The following is a 25,577-nucleotide window of genomic DNA, read 5'->3' as shown; positions in this document are numbered from 1 at the left end:
AGCCTCTGTCGGGGGAATCGCCCTAGAAAAGCGTGTGGAAGGGGGTTTCCCCGGACTGTGTCCCCAGAGCGGCCCTCCCGAGGCCCCTTTACCCAGGGATATTTTCCCAGCCTTTCCGAAGGAAGGGCTGGGACTGATGCGAATTGTCTCCACCCAGGTTTGGATAACTCCACCCGCCGCCGCCTCTCAGCTCCTCCTCCCGGTGAACAGCCCAGCTGGGATATAAGCGAGTCACTCAGCCACCGGGAGCTGCCGCGACAGCTGGGCGGGTGGCGTGGGACATCGCGCCGTGACCTGAGCCGTGCCCTTCGCCTCGACGCCGGACCCCATGGCGACGCCTTCGCAGAAAAGGAGCACCCGCAGCGGGGCTTCGGGGACCCCCTTGTCCCCCACCCGCATCACCCGGCTGCAGGAGAAGGAGGACCTGCAGGAGCTCAATGACCGCTTGGCCGTGTACATCGACAAGGTGCGCTCGCTGGAGCTGGAGAACGCCGGCCTGCGGCTCCGCATCACCGAGTCCGAGGAGGTGGTGAGCCGCGAGGTCTCGGGCATCAAGGCTGCGTACGAGTCCGAGCTGGCGGATGCCCGCAAGACCTTGGATTCGGTGGCCAAGGAGAGAGCTCGGCTGCAGCTGGAGCTCAGTAAAGTGCGGGAGGAGCACAAGGAGCTGAAAGCCCGGTGAGTGCCCTGGGGATGGCGGGGGCTGCGGCGGGACGGGTGCTGCCGTCATGCTTGGCAGGGAGCCGGGAGGGAGGAAGGAGTGACCTGGAGGAGGCAGGGAAAGAGAGGAAAAATCCGTGGCCTGGCCGGGGCTGGGGTGTCTGTGATAGGAACCAAAAGAGGAGAGAAGCTCTCTCGTCATTCCTGCTCTCCTTCCAAGCGCCATCTTTGGCCGGGATGCCCTTGGAGCGGGGATTTGGGAGCAGAGCTGGGGACGCTTGGGGCAGGGGCTGAGCAGGCATGCCTGGGCCCCCAGCAGGGTCCGTGTTATGCGGGCCGCAAGCGCCGGGCTGGCGGCCCCTCTGCCTTCGTCATGCTGGAGCTATTCCTAAACACGCTCCGGCACAGCCCGGGAAGCGGTGCCAGCCAGCTGGCTCTGTCCTGCCTACAGATTTCGCCTGCTCGTCCTATTTTCCTTTGCTGTCTTTGGCACCGGTTAAAGAACCTGCTCCAGGTTTTGTTTGCCTTAACCCTCCCTGTGCCAAGCTGCTCCCACTCTGTGGGGTCCCTGGCTTTGGGGGAAGAAATGTGCGGGCAGCGCTCGTGTCCCCCTCCCACCAGCTGTCACCGGGTGATGTGCTCCCGTTGAGGCACGAATTCCTCCAGCCGCTTCCCATCGGGCTCGTTTCCTTCCCTCCCTGCCGGCAGAAATGCCCCCCTCGTGGACCCCTCCCTGCTGCCACTGGGTGCCTCTGCCCTCCTCGGCGCTGTCGCCGGTTACCGGCACAGGTCCCCTGAGGACACTGGGCTCCCCGGCCAATGTCACTGCTGGCCAAGCAGGGGCTGGCCCTGGGCTTCCCCCGGGCTCTGCCAGCCCGTGCAGCGTCGGGACATGTCGCTGTGGCGCTCAGTTCCCCGAATGCCGCTCCTTTCCGTCATCACCTTTGGCTCGCAGCCGCGTTCGGGCTGGGCAGTGGCGGGACAGCCCCCTCTTACTCCATTTGATCTTTTGCCTCTTATTCTGGACTCCTCATTTTGAGCCTGTACCGAATGAGGCTAAAATTAACTTCCTTAGCAGATGCCATAAATATTCTACCTGGGAGGGAGGGACTGTGCTGCCCGTTGCAGCCGAATCCGAAAGCCGTGGCGGGTTATATTTAGCTTTTTATTTCCCGTGCGCCGCTGCAGCTTCGTCCTCGGATAAGGCGGTTTGCTGCTCGCCAGATCCCTGTTCCCGGATCCCGAGGATCCGGATGCTGCTGAGAGGAGGAGCTGAGCTGTCTAAAGGCTTTTTTCTGCCTTATACAAACCCAGAACTATCTTGGCCACGATCTTTCGAGGGCTGGAAAAAATGCCCGGCCCGCAGCCGCGGCTGGAGGGGAGCTGGGAGCGGGCTGCGCTGCGGAGCCGGTCGTGTGGAAAATGGATGTGGAATTTTTCCCTGTGCTACGGGAGCTTGTTCCCGGGCGCTGACAAATCCCCTGAAGGAGTGCTGCGACTCGCAGGGGTTCCCGGAGAGCAGCTTGTGCTTGAGAGAGGGGTTTCGGTGGGTTTGGGAGAGCAGCAGGGGCGCGGGCTCTGGGGGCCAGGGGTGTTTCCAGGGGTGTTTCCAGGGCTGTTGAGTCATCTCTGAGTCACGCTCGGTGCGATGGTAGAGCGGAGGTGCGGGGGAAGCCGCTGCTGTTCATTCCTGCCTCTGCTTTGTCCTCTCTTCCTAGGGCGCGGTGTGAGGGCTGCTCTCCAGCCCCTAAACTCTTGCAAAGAGGCTGCAGCTCATCTGGTGTCCCTGGGCACCTGCTCGATGTGCCAGGGCTGCTCAGAGAGCTGCACAATCGGCTGCTGAGCTGCGGTGCTGCTCCTTGGGCTCGCTTTGACTGGGGTGTCCCGAGTGTTTGGGGCATGAGGGAATGAGCCCAGCCCCGCCGAGGGCTCAGAGCTGTCGGGGGCATCAGGAAGGCCCCGTTGTTCTGACGCTGCTCTGCTCCCTGCCATCCACTTGGGCAGGGATGTGCCCGCTTTGCCGGCTCTCCCCGCCCACCCTGAGCCCTTGTGTCAGCCCTGGGGCTGTTTCACCGTCCTTGACACGGTGAGACTTTGGCTAAAAAGTAACTGGCAGCCCTCTGCGCCCCTCGCTGTGCCCGTCAGCCCCGGAGAAGCGCCGGGTATCTCCGGCAGGGCAGGCGCCCGGGGCTGTGTTATCAGCACCCACAGCATCGCCACTGCCTGACGCAGGGGTTGTCTCGCCAGCACAGAGGGAGGGTGGGGGGCCGGGATGCCAGGGCATGATGTGACACGGCCCCGGGTGCTGAGTGCTCTGTCTGGGGTGGGGAAAGAGCTGCTGGCTGGAGGGGGACAAGCTGTGCAAACACAGACCAGTCTAACCAGTACCAGTGCAAGAGCTGCATGGGTGGAGGAGGGTCTGAGAGGAGCTGGGCTGCCTGCCCTCTGCCTCCTGCCTCCTCTCTGCTCCTGGCCAACTGCTCTTCTCTTGGGAAAGTTTCCAGCAGGATCTTCCCACTGCCTGTTTGGCTGCTGCCGGTGCTGATCCAGGAAGGGTTTCACAAAGTGCCCACCTGGCTCTTGGCACAGGGACCCTCAGTCCTGTGCAGCCTAGCACTGGCTGTGCCCCAGGACCAGGAACCTCTCTGGGCAGTCCTGCCTGTCTTGGTGCCACATGTGTCCCCAGCCCTGGATGGCTATGCTGTAGCCATGCTTCAGAAGAAGCAGAGGGTGTGGGGAGGGTGGCAGGTGACTCAGGGGTGCTGGCAACACTGGCATCATCCCCTCCCAGGCCACAGGTAGAGATAGGACCAGTCTGAAATGCCCCTGTTCCTGGTATCCTCAAGCTTCCGTCTCTTCCTTGGAGGACACCTGGATTCCAGCAGGGCACCTCCATGGAGCTGGAGAGATGCTCCATGCTGGGTCCTGCCCATTGCTCCCTCTCCTTCAGCTGGCTTCTGACTCACAGGGTGAGCAGAGCCACTGCCCTTGCTTTGCTCCGTCCCAGAGCGCTAGCCCCAGGCTGGGGACACAGGGGGTGTAGAATACAGCCCTTGGCACCTTCAGTCCCAGGAGAGACCCCTGAGGAATTCAGGGCCCACTCCATGGGCAAGAAGTGGCCATGTGGTGGCCACACAGAGATCAGCTCCCCTCTCCGGGCAGGAACCAGCCCTCGTTAGCAGCACACTAATGAGCAATGCCTTCCTGAATTGCAGCCCCTAACCTGATTAAGGCAGTGCCTTGGCAGTGCCTCTTCCTCCCGGGGCCCAGATCTCATCCCTGGCCCTAATGAGGACAAATCTCCTTTTTCCCAAACGTTGTTGTGGAGGGTGGAGCTCATCCAAGGGCAGAGCCAGGGAGGCAGCAGTGAGGTGCCAGGAGGTGAAATCCACAAGCCTTCCCCAGACCGAGGGGGTTTTGCCCCATGCTTTGTGACCCTCCAGGCAGGAGCAGGTAAACAAAACCTGTTTAGTTAAAAAAAGGGAGGAAAAAGGACTAAGGTTCAGTGCTGCTGGGGAGGGGGGCATGCACTTCCTTCAGCAGCAATGAGCTTGTGCTGGAACATTTTGCGTGGGGTGAAACCTCAGCTCCTGGGTTTCTCCCCCGTCTGCCTCATGGAATCCCAGCCAGGGAGGGAATGCTTTGGCTGGGAGGAGGCTTTGCCCTTTCAGAGCAAACAAAGACCAGCTTGTGCGGCTGGGGATACTTTGGGGGGAGTCATCAACACAGAACTGGGCTGAACTAGACCTCCGTGGCCCTCTGGGACCCTCTTGAACATGCCAGCCCCCCTGAATCTCCTGTGGACACACTGGGTGTCCCCTGACATGTGCAGCCAGCAGCTCAGGATGGCTGGGCATGCCAGCCCTCCTGGCACGCTGCAGGGCCGCAGGGCTTCGTGGTACAGCGTTTCTTCCAGGAGAAGGTTTTCATTAGTTGTTCCCAGTGGAGAGGAATTCTCCCCTGTGCAAACATCCAGCCCCTCTTTTTCCAAGAAAAATTGTGGCAGGGAAATGTGCTCCAGCACTTTTGGTTTGTGACCTCGCTCCCACTGCTGTGTTTGACAGTGTCTTCCAGCCACAGCTCATCCCCTCACTTTGCCCGGGGATGAGGGGAGTCAGAGGAAATCCTGTTGCCTCATATGTATCTAGGATGATAGGATCCACTCTGGAAAATTGAGGACCTTATCTTTGGAGCTCGGGATTAAAGAGAAATGATTGCAAAGAGAGTCAGGGCTGTGTTTGGTGTGGGAAGGGATCCATTCCTGACAGCCCATCCCAGCCTGCCCTGTCCCACATGCTGCCACAAGTGTTTTCCAGCCTTGCACGTGTCACTTCACTTGTCTGAGTCCCAACAACACTCAAACTCTGAAGCCAGAGAACAGGGAGTTCCCCTGTGTGTGCACAGGGGGGGCAGACAGAGAAGGTGACGCAGCCAGGGTGGGACATGTGGGACGGCTGCCCGCTCCATATTCTGCGGAATTCATGCCCTTTGGGAGGGGTAGTTTCCTTTTGTGCTGCTGGCAACCAGGAAAGGAGGAAGTCACCAGAGTTCTCCCTCTGGTCCTGGCCAAAATTAGAGCTGTCATGGAGGATTCCCCAGGAAGTGTCGGCCCAGTGGGTTCAGGGTGAGCTGGGAATCACCTCCCACTGTCCTGCCGCTGGCTGCATTACCTGTTTCACCATCCTGCTCTTTGTGAGGCTGTTTGCTGAGCCTGTTCCTTTGTGACCAGCTCAGCACGTTCCCAAACAGCTGAGGCTGGTGCCGTGTAAAACCTGTCCCTGCTGACAGCTGCCATCAGACAGCATGGTGTCAGGGCTGGGTGCCCACCTGCCTCTGCTCCCTTCCCCTCCCTGCCCAGGGCTCAATGTCCCCAGTGTGAAGCTGAACAACTGTGGGGGCTGGCATGGTCCCCCAGCCCTGCCTGGTGCAGTGGCAGCTGCAGCCCTGACTGCAGAGATGTCTCTGTGACAGCCAGACTCTCAGCTAGCCAGGAGAAGCCCAACCCTTCCAGGGATGGGGCAGCCACAGCTTCTCTGAGCAGTGCCAGGGCCTCACCACCCTCACAGGGAAGAGTTTCTTCCCAATACCTCGACTAAATCTGCCCTCTCACTTTAAAGCCATTCTGCTTTGCCCAGTCACTCCACAACCTTGACAAGAGTACAATAAAACCCCCACATTTTCCCTTGTTCCTGTACACGAAGGATGTCTCAGCACGTCCATGAGCCATGGTGTGATATCCAGGGCTGTGGGTGTTGGAGAAAGCCAAAGGGTGTGGAAGTTGGTTAATGAGGTGCATTGAGCTCAGCCCACAGAGACACCACAAAACCCAGTTGGGGTTGGGACACCTCTGTTCCTGGTGAGGCTGAGTCAATGTTTCACATTCTCTGTCATAAAGCAATTACCTGTTCCAGTGAAGGTGAAGGTGCCCTTGGCTTGGGGTGTCCCCCAAGCTGCAGCCAATGCTCTATTTCTGCCTTCCATGGTTAGGAGAGCTGGGAATTGCAGCAACAGCAGGGACAAAGTTCCCCAGCACACAGGGTGGGTGCTGCCCTGTCTGTACTGTGCCTTCTTTAATTATGGGGTTGCACCTTGCAGGCGTTGGTGCTGTGTCTGCAGAGAGGTGGCAGAGCCAGGGTAGGAGCAAACATGGGCTCTCCTGAAGCTGCTGAATAACAAACATGGGCTCTCCTGAAGCTGTTGAAAAATAAATATGGGCTCTCCTGAAGCTATTGAATTTTTCTGTCGGGGCTGTGAGTGGCTCAGAAGCACCTCTGTAGGAGCAAGGTTCTGGTAGCAGAGGTCTCTCATCCCTCTTGCACAAAAGCCACCTCCAGCCACTTGCTCTGGCTGCAGCTTTGCACACACAGGTCCTCCTGCCTGTCCTCCTGCCACCCAGTCCAATGCCACCATCCTGGTCAGGAAGAGCTTGGCCTCACCACGCTGCAGTGCTCTACCAGAGCTAAGAACTTTCACTTTCTTGGGGTTATTTATTAACAGCTTACAGACACAGTTTCTCCCTGAACCCCCCTGTGAGTCACATGAGCCCAAGCAAACATCCAAGCTGTTGGTGCGGGTGTGCAGAGTGGGCTCCAAAAGGGCTGGGAGCCCAAAGGAAGCTCAGACCCGGTGCCCATGGGCACTGAGGGGTGGCCAGCTGCCAGTGTCCTCTGTGAAGAGCCATGTGCCCTCTCTGGCAGCCCTGTGCCAGGGCTCAGATCGGGGCAGGGAGGTGAGTCATGCTCAGCATGTGGCTCTGGGCTGGAGCAGGGTGCGGCTCCGGGGCCGTGCTTGGGGGGCCCCCCTGCCCGGCAGCCCCGCTCTGCCCCTTCCTTCCTGGCACCATGGCAGATAGCCCAGCAGCACCCTGGCGTGCCAGGATGCTCCCCTGCCGGACACCAGCCTGCACTGGGAGAAATGGGGGGGTTTTCCAAGTTGAGCCTCCGTGTTGGGGGCTTTAGGGGGAAGGGGAGCACTGAGGAGAGCAGCCTCAGCCCTGGGCGTTGTGTTTTTGCTGTTTGGGTGGCTGCCAGGCCCCCTTTCAGGGCAGAGATGCTGCTTTGTGACATCCAGTTCCAGGGCAAAAAGCCACCAGACTGGGGTGGGTTTGTGTGGTGGGTGTGTGGTGGGCAGGTGAGGTTGGCAGGAGGGACCTGGTGGGGAGGCTGGAGCGTCTCATGGTGGTTCTGTTCACAGGCAGTTCTGTGCAAGCAGCAGTCGGGGCTAAATTCTGCTTTCTAGGGATGCCCCATCTGCAGTCCTCGCTCTGGGGAAGTGCTGATTTCCTGCCCACGTGCCAAGCAGGCCTGGGCTCCGTCCCTGCACGGTGCAGGCTGGCAGGGAAAGCGGGCAGAGGTGTGCTGGCAGCTCTGCACATGGCACAGTGCAGCAAGACACAGCCAGTCACCTTGGTCACTGTTCATCCCTGTGCTGAGCTGCATTTTCCTGCTGGAATCCCATCTGTATCCATCCCCACAGCCGCTGCAGCAGCAGCTGGAGCTCCCTGTGCCGGCAGTGACTCAAACAGCAGCCACCGCCGCATGCAAACAGACCTTGTGGCAATGTAAACACCTTGTGTGCCTTTATCTGCTGCTGGAGCCGGCAGAGCAAACCCTTTTGTTCCCAGGAGTATGTGTGGCATCTGGACCCAACAGTCCCCTGCTTTGTTTCTTAAGCAAATGTTGCTGGCCAGAGGCTTTGCATACCCAATTTATGAAAAATGGGGTGAGATGCTGCTGCTTCTGAAGAGAAAAAGGAGGCCTTGAACTCATCCTCTGCTTTGCCTCTCTTGCCTCCTTTCTGCCTTGTCCCTCCTTGCACAGGGCCCTGGTTTCCATTGTGGATCAGGATGCAGCAGGTGCAGAGCGACCTCCTCATCCCTTTCCACCCCCTTTGGGCTCAGGAGCTGCATGTGTGAGCAGAGGGAAGGGAGCTGCAGCCACATCTGCACAGTGGCAGCATGTTTCCTTGCTGCTGGGCTGGATTGCCTCCCTGGGATTGCATCCCTGCTGCACATCCTGGCTGTGTTGTCAGTTCCCAGCTAAGCAGGAGTTTAGGGCTGTTTTCCCCAGTCCTCCTGTCCTGAAGGCATGACTAACACGGTGACTCAGCTCCCTGGTTTTAACTTCCTTTGTAAGGCTCCAACCATGCCCAATCTCCCAGGGAAACACCGGGAATCTCTGCTTTGTCTTCATCCTTTATGGTGCTGGTTTATGCGTTTAGAGTTTCTCCTTCTTGAGAGGGATGTGTTGAAGTGAACGGAATGTTCTGGGGCTTCCATGGAGAGGCAACACTCAGAGCTGCTCTGGGTGGAAAAATAAAAACCAAACCCACAACTTTCCCACTAAGTTTTAGCCCAATTATTCAAAAGCTGGCTTTTGCTGAGTTGGAATAAAATAATCAAGGCTGGGCAAAACTCCTTCAATTTCATTCAGTCCAAACCTTAATTGTTATTTTGTCATTAGTTAACATGAAATTTAGCTATATTAATGGTTCAAATCTGACTGGTTAAAATGGTGAGTGTTCAGAGTAGGGGCATGAAGACTTGGAATTTCCTTCTTCCCTCCTCTTCCCAAAGGCTTTGGCTTTAGTCAGCAATAGACAGCACTGCAAACTGTTAGCAAATTCTGGATTGGGAAAAACAACTGACAACGCCCTCAAGCACATGGTGGGATTTTTGGGGCTGTCCTGTTCAGGAGTTGAAATCGATGATCCTTGTGGGTCCCTTCCAACTGAGAATATTCCATGATCTCAAAGCTTTTTTTCTCGTGTCTCTCCTACTGAAATCTTGCCCTCAGAAGGTGGAATTGAGCAGTGTGGAAGGTGATGTATTGACATATTTGAGTTGTGTCTAAAAAAATTCGCTTTCCAGCTCAGCTTTTGTTAGCAAGTTTATTTTTTCTTGATAAAGGGTATTATTGCTTTAATCTATATTTAGGATGATTCAATCCCAGGCCATCAAGTGTCATTTAGCTAACCCAATTCATGATTTCATGGCAAGCTAGGAGAAGGCAGGCTGGTATGTTTGGAATGGATGGGTTTGGGTTGTGCTGAGCCTGGGCTGCCACTGGGGTTGGCCAGTGTTTGATCTTGGTGTTCTGAGAAGTTGAGATGTTCAGGTTTATAAAGAGATTCAATCAAATAATAGTTTAGGTTGGCTCCAAGATCATTGAGTTCCTCCAAAGGCCACCACTAAGCTGTGTCCCCAAATGCCACATCCACCTGTCTGTTAAATCTCTCCAGGAAGGGGGAACTCCACCACTGCCCTGAGCACTGTTGAAGTGTTTGGTGACTTTTTTCAGTGGAAAATGCAGTTTTTTCAAGCAAGGGAACCCCGGGCTCAGCCCCCTCAGGACATGCACAGACACTGGCCAGGTTTTCCGGGTGCCATGTAATTCCCAAACTCTTCAGGACCAGCTCTGGTAACAGACCTGGGACTGGGCCAAGTTTGCTAACTCGAGTTTCAACTGGTAGCGGTAGCACTTTGCATGTCCCCCCAGGCTGGAGGCCGGTTCCAGGTAACCCAGGGCTTGGTGGCAGACATTCCCCACAGGGAAATCCTGCCCTCCTTCTGCTGGGCTCCCTGTGCTCCCCCCAGCACTGGGGACTCCAGGGCTGATCCTCCTTGCACTTTGCATCCTCTTTGCATCTGTCTCCTGGGGCTGGCTGCATCCTGGAAAAGCTTTTGCCAGGCAGCTGGGGAAAGGAGTTGGTGGGTAACAGGGGGTCCTCCAGGGGTCCCACAGCTGGCAGGGGGTCTCCCAGGCAGCCAGGCACTGGCAGACACAAAACTGGGGTGTTGTGATGCGCAGATTGATGCCTGACAAAAACCTCCCCCAAAAACACAACGTGGGCCCTGGAAAACCCAGTCCTTCCCATTCCCCTGAAGACTCCCACGTGGCAAAAGGGCAAAACCTCCTTTTCCAGCTCTGGAACCCCTCTGGTGAAACCAGACACCCTCCAAAACCAGGGGCTGGCCTCTTACTGAGGGGGACTCAGCCCAAGCAGCAGCGTCAGTTGGTGACTTGGGATTTCCATTCCGAGCTGCTGGTGAGTCACCAGCTGGCGTGACAGCCTGGACAGGGAGTGAGCCACACTGGGGCTCCCCAGCCAGCACTGAGCTGCAACATTGTTAATTCTGAACAATTAATACTCTATCCATTGTCAGAAATGTTCTGGAGCTCTTGAGCAGCCTGTGGCTGTTGTGGTGCTGCTGAGGCTGAAGCGCTTCTCCTGTGGCAGGAAGGGAGGCTGAAGGGTCACAGGTCTTTGCGCTGGTGCATCCAGGAGGGGAAAATCTTCTTCAGACCTTCAGAGGGACGTGTGTGGCTGATTCCTGGGGGTATCAGTATTGTCAGGCGTGCACCCACAGCTCCCAGCAGCGTTCCTGGGAACATCTTGGATTTGGGGAATCCTGGTGAGTGGGGTCTGTTTGCCTCCCCATGAAAGGCTCTGTCCTGGTTCCCAACGAAGCAGCAGTTTTGGTTCATTTTAAGGGTGCAAGGAAAGGCCAGATCCCAATTCCAGGAGGGGAAGCCCAGCTCCTGGGAGGTGCCAGTGAGCTGTTTGTGCTCCACAGGGGCCACATGGAGCTGGACAAGCCCCTCAGCCCCATGTATGAGTGCATCAGGAGCGTGTGGCAGGGCCAGCACTGAGCCTGGCACGGGGAAGGGTCCTTGGCACCACTGATGCCAGATGTGGGAGCTGTTTCCATGCCCACAGCTGGTGCTGGCATCCCCAGCTGCCTCTGGTGCCCCACAGGATGCTGGCTCCGTGCAGACACTGTCCTTGCTGTACATCATGCTGGCTATTTCCAGCTCCCCTGCTAGGAGACCAGCCCGTGTTTATCCTGGTGATTTGGCAGAGCTGCTGCGGCACAGATGAGTCAGAAGCTGGGAGAAGCTGCTTTGCCACATTCCCATTGCCCCACTGCAGAGGTTTTCCAGGTCTGCCCCTCCTTATCATGTGGGGCCCTGCTCCCTGGGGTGGGGGAACAGTCCTTGATGGAGAAACAACCCCTGGGATGGGGAGCAATCCCTGCATTGGGGTGATGATCCCTGGGATGGGGGAGTGATCCCTGGCGTAGGTGTGGTGATCCTGGGACAGATCCCAGGCACTGGAGGCAGTGCCATGGAGAGCAGCCTGGCAAGGTGGAACAAAGCAGATTTCCTGGGTCCTCACAGCAATCTGAGCCTGCCATGGGCACACACTCTCAGTCCTGCCCCGGGTTCCCAAGCTGTGAACGTGTCAAAGCCTTTCCTGGGATAGCCAGGAGCAGGCAGCTGTGGGCCCTGGCAGCCAGGTGGGACTGAGACCTGCAGTCGGGGGGGATTTGCAGAGGCCCATAAAGATTTATGGATGGGGCAGGAGCCAGCGAGTTCCCTGAGCTGGCACCTTTTCCAGGGTGGGGCAGCTGCCGTTTGGAGGCAGGGGAGGAGGGGAACGCCCCCTGTGCCTCTGCGAGCTCCATCCCACTCATTGGTGCTCTTCCAGTGCACAAAGCCCAGCGCTGCCCATGCTTCCCGAACATTTGTGGGGATTAATCGTGGGGAGGGAAACCAAAGAGTGGTTCCTAAAAATGCACTGAGTGGGCTCTGGCATCTCGGAGAGGCTTGGCATGTTTCCAGCAGCCTAGTGGGCTCATGCCTGGAGCTCTGGAGCTGTTCCAACAGCTCTGACGACTCTGTCCTGTCTTGACTTTTCCAGAGGAGAGCCCAGACCTGCCAGGTTTCCTGGCTGGGATTTTGGGGTGGAGAGGGGGGGAGTAGTAGCAGATGCTGCTCTGTGGGGCTGTCCCTGAGCCCTCTCTGACTTCACAGCCTCGTGTCTGTCTGTGCTGAGCGCAGCCTGAGCAGATCCAACTTTCCATTAACATTTGAGTTTTCTGGCAGCTCAGTTGCAATTTTCAATCTCTTTTTTTTTTTTTTCCTTCTTCCTGCTTTTAAAAGCTAAAAATAAAATGTCTTGAGGCCCCTTTTCCCTCCATCTTTTCTCATGAGACATTTGTTTCTTGAGGATTTGATGCCTCTGTTGTTTTTTCTCCTCTTGGATTGTTTTCACCCGTGGCTCTCGCAGCACAGGGGATCAAATCCTATGGGATTTGAAGGCACCCAACCCTCCAGAATGAATCTCTGCTTCCCTTTTCACTGGGGAATTTGGGATCTTGTAGGCTTTAGCTGAGGCCGGTGAAACCCTCTGGGGAGGAGGAGGAAGGTCTGTCTTCCTCCTCCTCTCCAGGGAAGTGGGAGTGACACAGCTGCCATGGAAGTTTTTATTTTTAGCCCAGCGCCAGCTGGAGCCTATGAGGCTTCCCTTGAATAAAAGCAGGACCTGAGGGCAGGAGAAGGGAAAAAACTCAAACCTTGTTTGGGCTGGAGCAGGGATCAACAGGGCTGGCCTGAAGTGGTGGGCTGGGGGTCCCCAAGGCCAGAGAGGACTCACCTGTGTGCTGATACCTTATCCAGACACTGCTGCCACGTTTGGGGTCAGGGGGTTCTGGAAGGAACCTGGGGAGATGCTCAGGCCCCAGGGAGCCTGACTGGACCCCCCCAGAACAGAGGGCAGGAGAGGATTTGTCTCACCCCTCTCCCTCTGGCAGAACTACTCCCAGCTCAGGCTGGTGAGCTCTGAGCTTCTGGCTCTCCTCCTCACAGTGGTATCCAGAGCTGAGCAAGCTGAGCATGAGAGGCTTCTAAGCAATAGGGAGTTGTCCTTGAGTCGTCTGGGATTTACTATGGGGCTTTCCGGGCGTTGGTGCTCAGAACCCTGGATACTTCTGGTCCCTGGAGAGGCAAATCTGCTGCAGGCACAAGTGTAACCCTCAGCATTTTTCCCTGTTTGTCCCTGCTCAATGGAGCTGCTGTCCCTTGTAAGAGTGAAACCATCCAGGTCGTGCTGGAGCCCCATCCCAAAGAGCCAGTGTCCTCCAGCTGTGCCCAAACCCCCAGGGATGAGCAGAGAGCAGCAGCAAACCCCAAGGATGAGGAGGAGCCCCATGGCACCTCATTCCTCAGGAAGGACAGGGCTCCACCCCGCCGGCAGTGCTGGGGTGGCCACGCTGGCCATGGGGCTGAGCCAGGGCCAGATGGGAAAACTCAGCAGCCTTGGAGCCTCGGACCCGCTCCCAGTTGGCATTCTTGTCCTGTGAGTCACTGGCACGAAAGGAGGGGGTTGAACAGGAAGGAGCTCCAGCAGCAGCTCCAGCAGCAAGTGAGACTGTGGTTCACTGGAAAAGGGGGACCAGCAGCATTTCTTGGTCAGTTATTCAGCTGTGGGCTAAATTCCAAATTCTCTAGACTGCTGAAATGCTATTTAGACATAAAAGAGGCTACTTTATGGAATTTATGGACTATGAAATCATACTCTGTGCATAGCACTGAGACCCTCTTACCTGAGAGCCCCAAACATTAAAATATGAAAATCCGACCACAGATACATTTCTAGAACTCATTACAGATCCAACATGTTACACTGAGCCCTTTGCACCACAATAAAGAGTGTTCTGGGCTGAGAAAGGAGCTTTCAGAAATTGAAAGAAAGGCATAAGACACATCTTCACTCACTTCCAAGAAAAAGTCTGCAAGCTGCTCCTGGATTCCCAGAGGCTCTTGGGCTCTGCTTTTCCTGACAGCAGCGCTTTAAGTGATTCTGAATTTCGTTACTGTACGTGTAGGAATTGTTGGGTTTTTTAAAATGGTCCTTAAGTGGCATTCCTGCTCTTTTAACATGGAATATCCTGGGATTTGAAGAGAGGTTTGCACTTTAAAACAGTAGGCTGGGATTTTGAAACCTGGGGTTTTGAAACCCAAATAACAGAATAATTTCTCCGTGCGGGCTTGGGTCAGGAAACAAAAAGAAATGCAGAAAAATCTGCTACTGGCCAATGCAGGAGCTTCTGACATCCTGCATATGCGAGTCTGGGAGCGCCGTCCTGCCACTCCGGGGTCTACTCCTGGTGCTCGGGATGCTGCTGTGGGACAGGCTCTGGGATGGGCTCTGGATGCTCTTCTGGGATGGGCTCTGGGATGGGCTCTGGATGCTCCTCTGGGGCAGGCTCTGGATGCTGCCATGGGATGGGCTCTGGATGCTGCCATGGGGCAGGCTCTGGATGCTCCTCTGGGACAGGCTCTGGATGCTCCTCTGGGATGGGCTCTGGATGCTGCTCTGGGATGGGCTCTGGATGCTGCTCTGGGAAGGGCTCTGGATGCTGCTCTGGGATGGGCTCTGGATGCTGCCATGGGACGGGCTCTGGATACTCCTCTGGGATGGGCTCTGGATGCTGCTCTGGGATGGGCTCTGGATGCTGCTCTGGGATGGGCTCTGGATGCTGCTCTGGGAAGGGCTCTGGATGCTGCTCTGGGATGGGCTCTGGATGCTGCTCTGGGATGGGCTCTGGATGCTGCTCTGGGATGGGCTCTGGATGCTGCCATGGGATGGGCTCTGGATGCTGCTGTGGGATGGGCTCTGGATGCTGCTCTGGGACAGGCTCTGGGACAGGCTCTGGATGCTGCTCTGGGATGGGCTCTGGATGCTGCTCTGGGATGGGCTCTGGATGCTGCCATGGGCTGGGCTCTGGATGCTGCTCTGGGATGGGCTCTGGATGCTGCTCTGGGATGGGCTCTGGATGCTGCCATGGGATGGGCCCTGGATGCTGCTCTGGGACAGGCTCTGGATGCTGCCATGGGATGGGCTCTGGATGCTGCTCTGGGATGGGCTCTGGATGCTGCTCTGGGACAGGCTCTGGATGCTGCTCTGGGACAGGCTCTGGATGCTGCCATGGGATGGGCTCTGGATGCTGCTCTGGGATGGGCTCTGGATGCTGCTCTGGGATGGGCTCTGGATGCTGCCATGGGATGGGCTCTGGATGCTGCTCTGGGATGGGCTCTGGATGCTGCTCTGGGATGGGCTCTGGATGCTGCCATGGGACGGGCTCTGGATGCTCCTCTGGGATGGGCTCTGGATGCTGCCATGGGATGGGCTCTGGATGCTGCTCTGGGACAGGCTCTGGATGCTGCCATGGGATGGGCTCTGGATGCTGCTCTGGGACCAGCTCTGGATGCTGCTCTGGGATGGGCTCTGGATGCTGCTCTGGGATGGGCTCTGGATGCTGCTCTGGGATGGGCTCTGGATGCTGCTCTGGGAAGGGCTCTGGATGCTGCTCTGGGATGGGCTCTGGATGCTGCCATGGGACGGGCTCTGGATGCTGCTCTGGGATGGGCTCTGGATGCTGCTCTGGGATGGGCTCTGGATGCTGCTCTGGGATGGGCTCTGGATGCTGCTCTGGGAAGGGCTCTGGATGCTGCTCTGGGATGGGCTCTGGATGCTGCCATGGGACGGGCTCTGGATGCTCCTCTGGGATGGGCTCTGGATGCTGCCATGGGACGGGCTGAGTGCCGCAGCCGCTCCCTGGGCTTGTCACCGCGGTGGGCCGGCTCGGGCGCTCCCTCCTGGCCCCAGGCGTGCCCGCAGTGCCGGTGCTCGCCCGCGGCTAGGGGCTCCGAGCCGCTCCTCATCCCCCAGTCCTGCACCCCGCTTTGGGGGAGGTGGAGTGACAGTCCCAGCCCGGGCTTGGCGGCCGCTGGGGGGCCCTTGGGTCTTTTCTTTTTATAGGACCGACCGAAATAGCTTCAGGCTGGGTTTTGGTGCGTCGTCAGATCAGATTCCCCGGTCACACGGCGGGGCCGAGGAGCGGCTCTGACGGGCTGAAAAAGAGAGGTGGGCCAGGATAGTGGGTGCTGATGCCGCAGGTGGGGCTGGGGGGCTGAGGCACCACAGCTGAGGCACCAGCTGAGCTCACGGCGAGGCACAGCCACAGCAGGGCAATCCCCAGCCCCTGCTGCTCCCTGGCCACTCCAGGAAAGGCATCAAACTCCTGGCACTGGCACGGGTGCCACGGACTCCTCTGCCCTGGCCACCTGACGTGGGCAGCACTGGCCATGGGGCAGTTCCTGCTCCTCCCCAGCTGCTGCTCCACCATCCAGCCTCACGTCAGAGCTCAGCCACGCTAACACACCTGAGTGTCCCATGCCACGGTGGCCTCTGCCACCCCTCACAGTGTAGATCCGTGTCATGCTGTGCAGCAGTCTGAATGGCTGCTAGTATAGCCCAGGGTAAGGAAGCAAAAAGGATCTTTGCACAATATCCACAGATGTTTTATTCAGCCGTGCAGAGAGATGTTCAAGTCCTGACACCCACACTCAGAGGGTCTGGCTTACTGTCCTGGTTCAGGGCAAATTTGGGAGAGAACCCCCCAATGGGCTCCTCTAGGAAAGCAGATTCAATCGGCCCCTCCCCACAACTGGCCCGGGAGAAAATACCTTCTTGGAGAAAAGTGGAAAAAAACCTGTTTATTAAACAATAAAACCTAAACAATATTAAACAATAAAACCCCTTGCTGCTCCAAAAGAGATGACAAACTGAGAAAGTCCCCTCCCCGGGCTGCAGCTCAGCTCACTCACTCTCTTATCAGTCCCTCCAGCAGTGGAAATGCCACAGCCCAGGCCCAGCCCGGTGGCCACAGGTGGAGCTGCCAGTGCTCTGCGGGGTGTTCAGTCCAGAGCAGGTTTGAACAGCTCCAAAGAAAAAGGGAAAAAATGCAGTCCAGGGAACTTCTTTATCTCAGCTAGCTAAACTAACTAAAACAAAGGAGAGCTCTGTCCTGCTGTGTGTCCGTCTGCAGACAGCACAGTCCAGGAGCAGGAATGTGGACAAGTGCAGTGTCTGAAAACAAACTGCGCGCTTCTTCTCTCCCCTCTTCACTCTCTGGAACAAGTCTTAAAGGTGCGAAACTTATTATTCAGCACAAGCAGAACAGATTGGGGATAAAAGCACCATACAGTCAACCCAGGACACTTACTCTCTGCGGGGGCCTGGGGGCTGACCCTGGTCTGGGGCAGTTCAAAGGTGAGGGCCAGTCAGGGAATAGGGAAGGAGTGGCTCAGGGACATAGGAGCAGACATAGGAACAGGGGAAGGAGCCAGTGGGGTCTCACAGCTTTTTGAGGGAAGTTTCATGTGTCTCCTTAGAGCAGGGAATGCCCCCCAGGGTCTCCACACTGTTGTACCATAGCGTGCTGCAGTGTCCCACCACGCTGCCCTGCATCCCAGCGCGGCACACGGTGCCAGGCCTGCCCCAGCCTGCTCAGCACTGCTCTCCTGCCTGCTGTGGGTGAGCAGATTGCACATGGGTGCTGCACCCTGAGACTCCTCCTGCTCTGCCAGTCATTCCCAGCCCTTCCTGCCTCCTGCTGTCCCAGCTAGGGCTGGCTGTGCCGGGTGGCTGGGATGTGCTGGTCCCCTTGTGGGTGGTTCTTAGGGACAGCGGTGCAGCCCTTTTGGGAGTGATCAGAGGAGACAGGAGTGACACTCTTTGCGCTCGGGGTACAGTGCACAGGCTTTTCTGAGAACAGCCCTGAGGAGAACTTGGAGGTTTTGGTGGATGAGAAGCTTGATAAGACCTTAGAGTCCTTTTCAGTATTAGAGGGACTAGAAAATTTTGAGAGGGATTTCAGACAAGGGTCTGGAGTGACAGGACAAGGGGGAATGTCTTCCCCCTGCCAGAGGGCAGGGTTATATGGGATATTGGGAAAAAATTCTTCCCTGTGAGGATAGTGAGGCCCTTGGCACAGGCTGCCCAGAGAAGCTGTGGCTGCCCCTGGATCCCTGGAGGTGTTCCAGGCCAGGTTGGACCGGCCTTGGAGCAGCCTGGTCTAGTGGAAGATGTCCCTGCCCATGGCAGGGCGTGGAACTAGATGAGCTTTAAGGTCCCTTTGAACCAAAGCAACTCCATCATTTCCTGATGACTGTGATTATTCCTGTTGTGCCACTCACCTGTGCCACCCTTTGCCCTGCAGGAATGCCAAGAAGGAAGGGGACCTGCTGACTGCTCAGGCACGCCTTAAGGATGTGGAGGCTTTGCTTAATTCCAAGGAGGCTGCGCTCTCCACGGCCTTGGGTGAGAAGAGGAACCTGGAAAATGAAGTGCGGGACCTGAGAGGACAGGTGGCCAAGGTGAGCAGCAGCATCTCTGTCTCCTGTTGACCCAGGGATCCCTTTTTACCCCCCTTCCTGGGGCTGCCGGGTCCCCGCCGTGCCAGGGGCTGTGGGGCAGATGCAGTTGGGTGATAGGTCCGCAGCCATGCCGGGTGCAGTGCCCGGAGCCCAGTGTGATGCTCCTTCTCCATCCCTTGCCAGCTGGAAAGCGCCTTGGGCGAAGCCAAGAAGCAGCTGCAGGATGAGATGCTGCGCCGCGTGGATGCCGAGAACCGGCTGCAGACCCTGAAGGAGGAGCTCGAATTCCAGAAGAACATCTACAGCGAGGTGAGCTGTGATGTGCTGCCACAGGGCTGGCATCACCCCCTCTAGGTGTGCTGTGTCTCCTCCCTGAGGTGACCCAGTGTCCCCTGCTGTCCCCAGGAGCTGCGGGAGACCAAGCGGCGCCACGAGACCCGGCTGGTGGAGATCGACAACGGGCGGCAGCGAGAGTTTGAGAGCAAGCTCTCCGAGGCCCTGCAGGAGCTGCGTAGCCAGCACGAGGCCCAGATCAGGCTTTACAAGGAGGAACTGGAGAAAACCTACGGGGCAAAGGTGAGCAGCTTCCCCACGCTGCTCTCCTCTCCCTCCAGCCCCAAGGAGGGCGGGTGGGCTGCAGGTGCTGAGGTGCTGATGCCCCTGTCCTGTCCCCCAGCTGGAGAATGCCAAGCAGTCAGCTGAGAGGAACAGCAACATGGTGGGTGCTGCCCACGAGGAGCTGCAGCAGACCCGCATCCGCATTGACAACCTCTCCTCAGAAGTCAGCCAGCTGCAGAAGCAGGTGAGTTGAGACCAAAGGCTTCCTTGGGATGTCTGCCCTGGGGATGGTGCCCTCCTGGGGAAGGTCCCAGGTGGAGTGGCTCGCCCTCACCTTCCCTCCTTGTAGGGATGTGCCCCCTGTTGACAGAGTGACCAAATTATCCTTTGTCTTCTTGAAAAGGAAAAAAGCCCAGAAGTTTCTCTCCTCAACTGGGTAAAAATACACCTCATAGGACCTTGGGGACTTCACTTCAAATTTAAGGATAGCCAATTGGACAGAAGCCAAAAAGTCCCACCTAAGCAATTTACTAGAAAAAGAAGACAACAAAGGAACAAATCGCTTTTGTAGGGAAAAGCCTCTTGCCCCTGGCTCGGTTTTTCTCTGTAAAGAGCTTTGTTGTTTTGCCTTTTATCAAAACTTTTCTGTTTCCAACACCACCACAGAAGCCATCCTGCCGATTTGATTTCATCTGAGGTGGCTGAGCTATCTCGGATGTGATAGAGATCTCCAAGAGCTTATGAGACCTGGCTCAAGGAGACCAATCTATGCCCTCCCCACAGCTGGCTGCCAAGGAGGCGAAGCTGCACGACCTGGAGGACATTCTGGCCAGGGAGCGCGAGACCAACCGGCGCCTGCTGTCCGACAAGGAGAGGGAGATGGCCGAGATGAGGGCGCGCATGCAGCAGCAGCTGGATGAGTACCAGGAGCTGCTAGACATCAAGCTGGCCCTGGATATGGAGATCAACGCCTACCGCAAGCTGCTGGAGGGCGAGGAGGAGCGGTGAGCTCAGGGTGCTGTGCCCAGCTCTGGGCCACGCGGGTCCCAGCCCTTGTGTCCTCGCTGACTTTATCTCCTCTTCTTCCCTTCCAGGCTGAGGCTGTCCCCCAGCCCTTCATCCCACAAAGGTGCATCCCGAAGCCACCTGTCCACTCCAGGCTCCTCCAAGAAGAGGAAGTTGGAGGACAGCGAGAGCCGGACCAGCTTCTCCCACCATGCCCGGACCAGTGGCCGTGTTGGTGTGGAGGAGGTGGACCTGGAGGGCAAGTTTGTCCGTCTCAGGAACAAGTCCAACGAGGTGAGTTTGCCTTCGGGGAGATCCCTAAGGTCCCTGGGGTGAGGTTCAGCCCTGCTTCAGCCAACGGGCAGGAGGTGAATGGGACAAGCTGGAGAGGAACCAGGGTTCTGAGGGTTGCTGCTCTCTCTCGCAGGACCAGGCCATGGGGAACTGGCAGATCAAGAGGCAGAATGGGGACGATCCCCCCCTTACCTACCGCTTCCCCCCAAAGTTCACCCTGAAGGCTGGCCAGGTGGTCACGGTGAGTCCCTGCCTGGAGGATCCAGGCAAAATCCCAAACCCTGCCAGCCACTTACATGGTGTGGTTGGTGTGTGGTGATAGACCTCCAGGCTGTGAGGTCTGCAGACCAGAGAAGTCACTTTGCTCCGGCTTTTCTCCCTAGATCTGGGCCTCGGGAGCTGGAGCAACCCACAGCCCCCCCAGTAACTTGGTGTGGAAAGCGCAGAGCAGCTGGGGCTCCGGGGACAGCCTGCGCACCGCCCTCATCAACTCCAACGGGGAGGTGAGAGCCCCTGGCAGCTCTGGCACGGGGATGGGGGTGACAGGCACTGACCCTCCCAACTGACCCCCTGTCCCCTGCAGGAGGTGGCCATGAGGAAACTGGTGCGCACTGTGATCATCAATGATGATGAAGATGAGGATGATGATGAAATGAGCATCCACCACCGCCACCACCATGTGAGTAGGGCCCTGTGGATGCTGCTGGTTCCGAGGGGTCCCAGGGGGTGCAGCTTCAGGCAGGGTGGGAGGGAGCTCAGCATCAGACAGGATCAGGCATACAGGAGAAGGCAGTGGGGAGGCTGCTGTGGAAACAGCAGCATTGGAGAAGCCAACAGACCTCTGGCATCTGAAGCAGAGTGCTGCTCACTAAAAAAGCTCTGAAGACCTTGCTGGAAGTTGTCTCCAACCCTAAGGAACCCTGATGTGCCATGAAAAGGGCCAGAAGAGTCAGAGGGAAGCTGAGCATTGCTTGGAGGATAGGATGATGGGAAGTTGATGGATGACACTTCTTGTCAGCAGCTGCTCTGTCCTTTCTGCTTCATGAGGGTGCTGGAACAAATCCAGAGGTGGCTTTGTCCTTCCTCGCAGCCCATCTTTCCCCATATGGAGCTGAAATATGCACCAGGAGGGGTAGCAGGCAGTGGGCAGAGAGCAGGCAGCATGCCAGGAGCAGAGCTGCAGCCACTTCTCCCAGAGAAATGTCCCTGGCTGCAGCCCAGCACGCCCAGCAGCCCATCCTGCAGGGCGTGTGCCCTGCACATGAGGTGCCCGCAGGAATCACGTGCGGAGAGTGCCATCATGGCCAAGGTGAGCCTCAGTGAGGGTGAAAGATCATCTAGATGTCACTTCCAGAGCTCTGCAGGAGCAAATTGGGGCATCCATCATCCACTTCCCTTTGAGTTCTCTGGATCTGAAGAGCTGTGCTGAGATTGATACCAGCACGTTGAGCTGGTGGATTGTCCTCCTCTACTCTGCCCTTGTGAGACCCACCTGCAGTGCAGGGTCCAGTTCTCGAGCCCCCAGCACAAGAAGGACACAGAATTGCTGGAGCAAGTCCAGAAGTAACCATGAAGATGCTCTGAGGGCTGGAGTCTCTGCTCTGGAGGCAGGCTGGAGGAGCTGGGGGCAGCCTGGAGAAAAGGAGACTTCAGGGAGACCTTAAAACTCCTTCCAGAGCCTAGAGGGGCTCCAAGACAGCTGGAGAGAGCCTTTGGACAAGGATCTGGAGTGACAGGACACGGGAGAATGGCTTCCCACTGCCAGTTAGAGGGCAGAGTCAGATGGGATACTGGAAGGAAATTGTTCCCTATGAGGGAGGTGAGGCCCTGGCACAGGTTACCCAGGAAAGCTGTGGCTGCCCCATCCTGGAAGTGTTCAAGGCCAGGTTGGACAGGGCTTAGAGCAATCTGGTTTAGTGGAAGATGTCCTGCCCATGGCAGGAGGCTGGAATGAGATGAGCTTTCAAGTCCATTCCATGATTATGGGATTCTCTTCTGTATTGAATGTCCCTGGACAGAGGAGCCAAGCTCCTGCAGCCACTGCTGCCCATTCCAGGAGGCTGAATCCTTTCCAAGAGCAAAATTCCCATCGGAGAGCTGCCAGCTCACAAGGTGGTGAGGAAGAGGATGTTTTCAGGAGCACAGTTCAGGTGTCTCCCATGTGCTCAGGGTGCAAGCTCAGGGCAGCAGGGCAGGTCACCCACTGGCAGCATGCTGGCCCCAGTCACTTGGGATTAGAAACACAGTAATTAAATATTATTTATTAAATAAATATTATTTAATTAAATATTATTTAGATAAATAATAAAATAAATAAATAAATATTGTTATATTATATTATATTATATTATATTATATTATATTATATTAATTATATCATAACATAGCATATATTATATCTGTTATATATATGTGTGTATATGTATAACATATATATGTTATGTGTTATATATAATATATATAACATATAATATAATATAATAAATATAATAAATATAATAAATATAATATAATATAATATAATATAATATAATATAATATTATATTATATTATATATAATATAATATAATATTATATATATAATATAATTATATTATATTATATTATATTATATTATATTATATTATATTATATTATATTATATTATATTATATTATATTATATTATATATAATTTTTAAGCCACATGATGGAGAGGACAGGTGAGCCAGGCTCTCTTCAAGAGCTCTCCTGGGTCACACCAGTGCTGCCACCATCCCCAGGAAAGGGGCTCTGGGCTGAGCACGCTCTGGCAGGGGCTGAGGCCGTTCTGTCTGTCTGTCCCCCCCATGTGCAGGGCTGCAGTGGCTCTGGGGACCCCGGGGAGTACAACCTGCGCTCCCGCACCGTGGTGTGTGGCACGTGTGGCCAGCCAGCCGACAAGTCGGGCTCGCAGAACGCCGGCATCACCTCCATGTCCTCGGGCTCGTCCAGCTCCAGCGTCACCGTCACCCGCAGCTACCGCAGCATGGGCGACTCTGGCATCGGCCTCGGGGACAGCCTGGTGGCCAGGAACTACCTCCTGGGGAGCTCCAGCCCCCGCAGGCAGGTCAGTGCCAGCCCCAGGCCACTGGCCAGCCCTTGGCACTGCGCTGCCAGCTGGGTCGCCCTGTCCTGGCAATGTCCTTTTCCTGCAATCCTGTCCCCTCCCACCTCTCCTTCTCCCTGCTCTTCCTCTTCCTCCTTGGGCTCACACAAACCTCTTTGTAAGGGGTGGGGGGTTCTGAGAGGGATTGGAAGGGATGCTTCCCACCCCATTCCATCTTACACCCAGCCCCCTTGGCTCCCCAGAGCATTCCCCATCCTCCGTATCACTCATCCACTGCTGCTGGGTGTTCATGCTGGTAAGGTGAATATTTCAGCACTTTATACCTATATATTAGATTAATATAAAATATATTCTATATTGATACTCTTAGTCAATATTATAATCCTCATATATCACCTACCACTAATCCTCCAGTCTTGGAACTATGAACATCCCAGCTTGGGAGGATTTATTTATCACACCCCAAGGGCCAGGATGGAGGAGAGCCTGTGGGCATCCAAAGGCTCTGGACACTGGACACCTTGCAATCAGAGCAAATGGATGGTGACACTGGGGTCTTCTTAACTCTTTTCTTTTTCTTTCTCCCTCCCAGGCTCAGGCTGTGCAGAACTGCAGCATCATGTAATTCCATGGCGCATTCCTGTGGTTCCTGCCCGTCTCCAGCTAGGTTTGTTTTTTTTTCCCAAAGCAAAGAAATTTTTTTCTCTTAAAAAACAAGATATCAAAACCCAAGGTTGTTTTTTTTTTGTTTTGTTTTGTTTTCTATAGCAGGAATTTTATATATATATATATTAAAAGTGCTAAAAGATGCTTTGAAATTTTTTTGTAAAGAAAAAATCTATTTCTGTATAAAAAAAACCAAACCAAAAAATAGCTTTTCAGCTTCAAATATTTTTTAGAACTTCAGCCAAAGACAGCAAAGAACTGTGTTTACAGAGCAGCCATGCAGGAGGAGTTTGTAGTTGAAATGCTCCTTCCATTGTACCTTTTTTGCCAAAGCTTTTTACATAGGACAGGGAGAAGCGCAGCCGTACCCACTGGAGCTGCGTGCCACAGGGGCTGCTGTCCTGTCTCAAGTGGAGCACAGTGCCTTTACAAACATTTTTCTTGGGATCTGAAGCCAAAATTCCCTTTTTTTTTTCTCTTTTTTGAGTTGTGATTCCTGGCGGTGCTGGCGCGGGGGCTCCCGGCAGCTCGCGGGCGATGCCCATGTCTCTCTGTGGCCATTGCCCCCTCCCCAGCCCCCTGCCCGCCTGCACTCCCTGCTCTATGTACTGTATTCCTCTTATTCCCCATCCCAGGCACCTCTTGCCCTTTTTCTTAGTCAGCCAAGTTGTGCCTTAGCTGAGCTGGGGGCCGGGCTGGGAGCCCCACTGGAGCCCAGCTGAGTGGAGATGGAGCAGGGCAAGTGAAAACACCGGAGCTGCGTTTTGGGACCAGATGGATTTGACAGCTGGGGTGATGGACCTCAGTCCCACAAGCTCAGCCCCAGCAGAGCCCCCCAGGCCTCCTCTTTGAGAGCCACTGCATCCAGAGGGGCTCACCCCCACTGATCCAGAGGGTTCATCCCCAATGCATCCATAGGGGTTCACTCCCACTGCATCCAGAGGGTTCATCCCCCCAGAGGGCCTCACCCCCCACTGCATCCAGAGGGGCACACCCCCCCTGATCCAGAGGGATTCACCCCCACTGCATCCAGAGGGGTTCATCACCCTCGAGGGGTTTATCCCCACTGCATCCAGAGGGGTTCATCACCCTCGAGGGGTTTATCCCCACTGCATCGAGAGGGTTCACCCCTCACTGCATCCAGACGGGTTCATCCCCCCAGAGGGGCTCATCCCCACTGCATCCAGATGGGTTCATCCCCCACTGCATCTAGAGGGGTTCATCCCCCCAGAGGGGTTCACTCCCACTGATCCAGAGGGGTCCAGAGGGGTTCATCCCCCAGGGGGGTTCATCCCCCCTGCATCCAGAGGGGCTCATCCCCCACTGATCCAGAGGGGTTCACCCCCCCAGAGGGTTCATCCCCCCTGCATCCATAGGGGTTCCCCCCACCTTCCCTCGGCTGTGTTTATTCAGGCTCGTCTCAGGTGGCCAGAGCTCAGGAGCTGTTTCAGGGATTAAGAGAAAGATGTTCAGTCCAGGTCGGAGCTGGTTTGTCAGGAAAGCGCCTAGGAAGGCTTTTGGAGTGAGGGAGATTTTGGGGTCTGATAGGTGCAGCTTCCCCCTTGGCAGGAGCCCATCCAGCCGTTGGCAGATCTCTTGGCTTTTTGCCTTGACTGGGAAACGCCTGCAGCCCCCCCGACCTCAAGTGCAGCAGAGGGGTGGGGCTGGAGAAGGTGCCAGGACAAGCCCCCCACTCCAGTGGGTTTTTGGGGAGGCTATGTATGTATCTATGCTTGCAAAGCTTCTGTATTACTGCCTGTACTTTCTTCCAGAGTCAAAATACAGCTGAACCCTTCCCATGC

General features: G+C 56.0%; 1 protein-coding gene across 1 annotated transcript; it reads left to right on the top strand.

Annotated features, from left to right (window-relative positions):
* The first annotated feature begins 221 nt into the window (after window positions 1–221).
* Window positions 222–25,577, top strand: LMNA (lamin A/C). Its single transcript, XM_059870909.1, has 12 exons — window positions 222–678; window positions 18,008–18,164; window positions 18,348–18,473; window positions 18,570–18,740; window positions 18,841–18,966; window positions 19,506–19,726; window positions 19,817–20,021; window positions 20,155–20,262; window positions 20,405–20,524; window positions 20,605–20,700; window positions 22,858–23,109; window positions 23,702–25,577. Exons 1-12 carry the CDS (start codon window positions 329–331, stop codon window positions 23,732–23,734), a joined length of 1,965 nt encoding a protein of 654 aa, XP_059726892.1. The 5' UTR covers window positions 222–328; the 3' UTR covers window positions 23,735–25,577.

The sequence above is a fragment of the Haemorhous mexicanus genome, chromosome 31 (genome assembly GCF_027477595.1).
Source record: "Haemorhous mexicanus isolate bHaeMex1 chromosome 31, bHaeMex1.pri, whole genome shotgun sequence".
Lineage (NCBI taxonomy): Eukaryota > Metazoa > Chordata > Aves > Passeriformes > Fringillidae > Haemorhous > Haemorhous mexicanus.
This window is presented reverse-complemented; position numbering and strand designations above follow the sequence as displayed.